This window comes from Cyprinodon variegatus, unplaced genomic scaffold (assembly GCF_000732505.1).
Source record: "Cyprinodon variegatus isolate N-32 unplaced genomic scaffold, C_variegatus-1.0 Scaffold779, whole genome shotgun sequence".
In the NCBI taxonomy this organism is placed as follows: Eukaryota; Metazoa; Chordata; class Actinopteri; order Cyprinodontiformes; family Cyprinodontidae; genus Cyprinodon; species Cyprinodon variegatus.
Window position 1 is genome coordinate 300,107 of NW_015151232.1, and position 6,391 is coordinate 306,497.

At 44.0% G+C, this 6,391-nt stretch overlaps 1 protein-coding gene across 1 annotated transcript in view; it reads left to right on the forward strand.

The window, feature by feature from the left end:
- The window catches only part of LOC107098465 (kinesin-like protein KIF20A), a 30,330-nt gene that overhangs the window by 7,371 nt on the left and 16,568 nt on the right, over nt 1-6,391 (forward strand). The window contains exons 14-18 of the mRNA XM_015396178.1: nt 799-1,083; nt 1,162-1,265; nt 1,337-1,457; nt 3,062-3,173; nt 3,264-3,310. Of these exons, the coding sequence (XP_015251664.1) occupies nt 799-1,083; nt 1,162-1,265; nt 1,337-1,457; nt 3,062-3,173; nt 3,264-3,310 (669 nt within the window). The remainder of the gene's footprint in view (nt 1-798; nt 1,084-1,161; nt 1,266-1,336; nt 1,458-3,061; nt 3,174-3,263; nt 3,311-6,391) is intronic.

Here is a 6,391-nt window from a genome sequence, read left to right on the forward strand (position 1 = left end):
CACAACAATCCCGCCCTGTTTCCCTACGACTTCAATCTACAAAGTGTCCAATAAACTGATCTCAGTTAAACCAGCTGTTTAAGGACCATCAAGTATGAACAGACCTGAAGATTTTAAATGGTTAAAAACCAACAGCTTTAAGTTAGGTTTTACCCAAAATGTCCAAATGTTCGTCTTCCGAGGTTTAAATTTAGAAATGTCCAGAACGAGCAGTGTTGCCATCTCCTCAGTGAGAAAAGTCGATACTCTCGTAAAAGGCGTTACTTGAGCGTCCGATTTGCATACTTCAGGTCAGGAAAAAAGTCCTTAGAGTTGACATTAGGAGCTTCGTTGAAATAAAGGCGATAGGTTTAGCGCCAAAAGTGCTAAGTTGGCAACACTGACAACAAGGTTCAAATTGTTGAGGCCTGTTGAAGATTCCTAGAGCTGCGCTGGCATCAAATTTGAAGCGTGCCCGTTCTGAACGCAGCATTAGAGAAGTAAACGTGTTTCTCATCAACGAGTTTAGGGATGTAATGAAGGCAGAGAATGTGTTTCTGTTCAGTTAATATTGCTGTTTCAGCAGTTTAAAATGTTTTGAGTGAAAGGCCAACCGAGGTAAAACAAAGGGCAACAGGAAGTGTTTTCTTCAATTGTTGCAAAGAACAGGATTTTAAAATGGAAATTTGGGATGAATATGCAATACTGAAATGAAAAACTTAGTGTCTATGTTACACTAAGTTTGTCTATGTGCTGACTCGTCTTCCCGTCGCATGAGGAGAAGAAGAAGAGTTACCTGCTCCTCCCGTTCTCGTCCAGGTGGTGGTGGTGAACTCCCGGCCCGTCGTCCTTGACGACAGCACCTCCCATAAGTCGGCCATGGAGCTTTCCCTCATCATCGACGAGGCCGACCAGCGCAGAAACCTGCTGAGCCACGGCAGGAGGAGCTCGCTGGTCGCCTGGGAGACCAGCCTGGAGGACGTGTTGGAGGCCGAGGACAGCGAGGAGTGGGACGAAGAGGAAGAGGAGCAGAGCGCGATGGAGGGGACGGTTCTGGAGGCTGGAGCTGTGGAGGAGGAAGGAGACCGGACCGTGGAGGAGGAGGTTGGTTTGGTTCTGCTCCTTCATCTTCAGGAAGACGATTAAAGTGGCTAAAATCCCCAACGCTGCTGTTTGATCTAGGTGGACAGAGAGGCGGCGCTACGTCTGGTTCTGGAGGCTCAGATCAGAGAAGAAGTCAGCACCGAGTTCATGGAGCTGTTCAACAAGATGGAGAAGGACTACAGGTGAGTCTGCCGCATCTCACCCGGGACACAGCCGCACCAGGGCGACCGCTAACGCACCTCCTCTCTGACAGCGAGCGTCTGGAGAAGGAGAGGGAGATCCTGGAGGAGCGCGCCGAGAGGAGGGTGGAGATCCTGAAGAACCTCGTCAGCAGGACGATGGAGCCGCCAGCGGCCGAGAACCACGACGGAAAGGTGAGAGAGCAGAGCAGCGTTAGGAAGCTTTAACCAGAGGAAGAAAATATCTGTTTAGGATTTTATTCTACATTTTATCTTCATACCTAGCCGGTGCGCGCGGATGACGTCATACACACTCTGCTTTGTTTTTAAAAGATCTAAATATAAAAAATATAACTGCGGATGTCTGGGGTCAGTGATTCGCCTACATGTTCTGAATGCTGGCGTACCATAAAGAATAAATTATGAACAGTTTAGTTTGTGTCTTCAAGTCGGTGCCCATTAGGGGTGGGTATTGCCAAAGAAGTCACGATTCGATTCGAATCACGATTCACAGGCCACAATGCGATTCTATCACGATGCATCACGATACTTGAATTATTGCGATGCATTGCAATATTTTCTCCTCCGTGTTTTGTTTTTGAATGGCTCGGCGCAGTATCCCGCGACCGGAAATTCTTGTGACACAAGGCAGCGTGCATCAACACATCCGCAGCGACATCTACTGGACTGGAAGTTGTATTACACTTGTTTTTGGCTGATGTTCGCCAACCATTCATGCAATTTTATTTACAAATTTTTAAAAATTAATAATCGATACTTGGCGTCAAGAATCGATGCAGTAGATCACAAAAATTAGAATCACGATGCATCATCATGACGATTATTTTGCACACCCCTAGTGCCCATAGGAAGACGTTACTGGATATAACCTAACGGAATATCTTTAGAACGGCTCCACATGATACAAAACTCATATGGGTGAGTAGAACATGATGGAATAACGTCAAATCAAGGGCCCAATGTAAAAAAGAAAAAAACGGCGTTCCCCTTTAATATCTCTGAAGCAACAGCAGCACATGTGAGCTTTGTTATTACATTTTTTTTTTTTTTTTTTTTTTTTTTTTACAAATGACCCTTTAAAAAATCCCAAACCTGCACTAAACAAGCAATAACCATTCCGTCATTTCTTGAGTTTATTTTTCCCACATCTGTGGGGTTTCGGCTTCATGCAGCTAAAGCTCCTCCTCTTTGATGATGATGATGATGCGATCCAGGGTGTAAACACTGCATCTGAAATGCAAAGAGCTACCTGCAGGGCTGCAGAAAAGCACCGCCTTCATCTCTTGCTGTGTGAACGCACCATTAATGGACCGTTAGGAAAAAATCAGGGGAAGTCAAGCGATGTCATCTTTTTATCCTTTTTTTCAAAATAAAAGTCGTTTGTCGCAGGTTAAACTCAGTGACATGAATTCAATGGACAACTACTCTTTGAATATTTTGCAGGTCTGTCATTTAATAGTTTGTTTTTTGAATGGTTAAAAATTGTCTTTTTAAACTCTAAATAAAGCGTTTTCCCTCCATAATCGATTGTGGGCTGAACACATTAAGGTTTAAGGTGTTCTAATATATGTATTAAAAAGAAAATGTTATCAAGTTAATGGTGCCAAATGGATTAATAGTACAAATAGTACGTGTTGAAAGAATACGGCACAAAAACAATCATTGAAAGAAAAATATTTTATGTCTGTGTAGAATGAAAGCATCTAGATCCTGTTCCTTGTTTGACTGAACAGAACTTTTGAATGTTTGTAGAGCTGACTTTTCTGATTGGCTGGCAGGAGGAAGATGCTTTGGAGGGGATCCTCAGCTCCATTACTGAAGACCTGAAGAAGATCAGAGACGACGCTCAGAGTGTCCAGCACTTTCTGACCGAACCCAGACTCTCCTCAGGTCCAAACCCAGAAAATCCACTTTGAAAGACTAGAATAGGTGAAAATGTTCCTTTTTAAATCCTTTTTTGTTATTTCTGTATGCCTGCAGAGATGGAGAAATTGCAGTCAAACAAGCAGCTGCAGGAAGATGTGAAGGTAAGAGTTCAGACCTGAAGATGAACTAGACAGTCTCAGGATTTAGAAGTTCCAGTTCAAACCAAGCCTGTAGCTTTGTTAATGAAATGAAAAGCTGATATGGATGTATAAAAAAAATAACAGCAGTAAAACCCACAGAAAAGCTTCTGCTGCTGTTCTAAAGCAGGAGCCATTGATTCCCAAAAAGCCGTTTCTTCTCCATCTTGCTAAACAAAACTCACTTAGGCCCCGTCCACACGAAGCCGGTATACATGGTTGCCGCAGGGCAACCATGTATAAATATTAGTGTGCATGCACAACATTTCGTCGCCTATTTTTGCTCTGGCACCACAGCGCCACTTACAGGCCTGGCATACATTTTGCAGTGTTTTCATGCATTCGTGTGGACGATCACATTTATTTTACGTCTCCGTCTTTAAGACAAACATTCTGGAAAATATTAGCGTTTCGTGTTCGTTTTGACTTCGTGTGGACGGGGCCTTAGAGACTCACCTGTATTAGTTTCAGGATAAAAACGTAATTTTTGATAAATATCTACACACGGGAAATTTGTTTTACCTGGAATCTGCTGTAGCCACTCTCCCAGTTTGGGGGTCACAGCCCCCAGTGCTCCAATTACCACTGGCACCACTGCTGCTCTCACTTTCCACATCTTTTCTAGCTCCTCCTTCAGCCCTTGGTATTTCTCAAGCTTCTCGTGTTCTTTCTTCTTGATGTTGCTGTCGCTTGGGATTGCCACATCTATCACTACTGCCTTCTTCTGCTGTTTGTCGATCAATACGATGTCTGGTTGGTTAGCCATCACCTGTTTGTCAGTCTGGATCTTGAAGTCCCATAGGATCTTAGCTCGGTCATTCTCAACTACCTTAGGAGGTGTCTTCCATTTTGACCTTGGGACTTCCAGCCCATACTCATGGCAGATGTTCCTGTACACTATGACAGCTACCTGGTTGTGGCGTTCCATGTATGCACTTCCTGCCTGCATTTTACACCCTGCTGTTATGTGCTGTATTGTTTCAGAGGCATCTTTGCACAGTCTGCATCGGGGGTCCTGCCTGGTGTGGTAGACCCTGGCCTCTATTGATCTTGTACTGAGTGCCTGTTCTTGTGCTGCCATGATTAGTGCCTCTGTGCTGTCCTTCAGTCCAGCCTTTTCCAGCCACTGGTAGGATTTTTTGATATCAGCCACTTCTTCTATTTGTCTGTGGTATACGCCGTGCAGCGGCTTGTCCCTCCATGATGGTTCTCCTTCCTCTTTCTTGTCCTCACTTTCGGTTTTCTCCTGCCTGAGGTACTCACCGAGCCATTTGTCTTTGGGGGCCATCTTTCTGATGTACTCCTGGATCTTAGTTGTTTCATCCTGGACAGTGGTCTTGACACTCACTAGCCCTCGGCCTCCCTCGCTACGCTTGGTATACAGTCTCAGAGTGCTGGATTTGGGGTGGAACCCTCCATGCATTGTGAGGAGCTTTCTCGTCTTGATGTCAGTAGCCTCTATCTCCTCCTTTGGCCAGTTTATTATACCAGCGGGGTATCTGATGACTGGTAGGGCATATGTGTTGATGGCTTGGATCTTGTTTTTCCCATTCAGCTGATTTTTCAGGACCTGCCTTACTCTTTGTAGGTATTTAGCTGTGGCAGTCTTTCTTGCCATCTCCTCGTGGTTTACGTTAGCCTGTGGCACCCCAAGGTATTTGTAGCTGTCCTGAACATCTGTAATGTTCAATGAACATCTGTAACATCTGTAATATTGGCTGGTAGTTGGATGGGATTGTTCCCTTCTGGGGATCCTTCCTAATCAGAGTTGTCCGTCTTTGGGTTAACCATTTTGGGTGGGTCCCATCCATCCAGCTGCAAGGCGTGCATGAAGTGCGGTTAGTTTTTTCAGCCAGTAGGTGTGCATCATGTCAGGGCCTGGTGCTGTCCAGCTCTTCATACCTGCCGCTCTTTCTTATATATACCTGAGCGGCAGGTGTGTGTCGTGAAAATAAGTGTTTTAACCCTTAATTTGATGCGATCAGTAAAATTATTTGTCAATGACATGAGCGTTTTAGCCTCTGAAATATGATAATTATTCATCCTGCTCTTGAAATAAGATGATGTTTTTTTTTCTCATTTTAAAGCAAATGTTTCTTCCGTTGGCAGATGCTGTTTTTTCACCTTCTTAGATCAAGTGAAAAAGAACAATTTACACACTTTTCACAGTGAATATTGAGTTAGAGCGCAACTTTAAACGTTCTGTTTTCTCAAAGGGTTTAATTTTAATGTATCTACATTCTTATTTTTTTCCCGTGTGACATTAAGGCTAATTTCACACTGCAGGCCTTGATCCTTAATTCCAATTTTTTTGTGGAATCGGATTCTTCTGCGTTGCTGTTCACTTTTCCAAATATATGCCCGACTTGTTTGTCATCTCCTGTGTGAACTGCATTCACTCAATTTAAGTGTCCCGCATGCACAGTAGAGGACAAAATGATGTCACAAGCGAGCGAGTGCTGGCTTTACAGAAGTAAACATGGATGGTAGCGCTGAAGCACATCTAATAATCCTTCATTTCTTTCCCAACCTTAGCCAGGGCGTTAGCAACACAATCTTTTCAAGGAGATTGAAAATAAAGACTTCTCTCTGCATTATCGTCCACCATGGTATTTTTTATTCGTGCCTCTGCGTAGCAAGACACAATGGTGACCTTTGAGTATCAATAATGTTCAGGTCGGATGAATGCGACCTGGCTGGACAGACACAGGTCGCATTTGAAACGGTCAGATTCCTGACCACAGAGCCAAGTAGCCTGGGTCGCATTGGGATAAATCCAATCTGTGTTGTTCAGACTGTGATGAAACGATCAGATCCAGGTTGCATATGGGCAAAAAAAATCTAAATTGGGGCACTTCAGTCTGCTGTAGCCTTAGTTCTGAAATGTCTTGATGCCATCTCAATGCTGCCCTCTCAGGGTTAAATGCAGCTACTGCAGATGAATAAACAATGCCTGATGATACCGCCTCCATCTTAGGCCCCTGTTAGGTTTAAACACCAAACACCTTATTCAGTAACCTGTACAAAGAAAGACACAGAGAATTT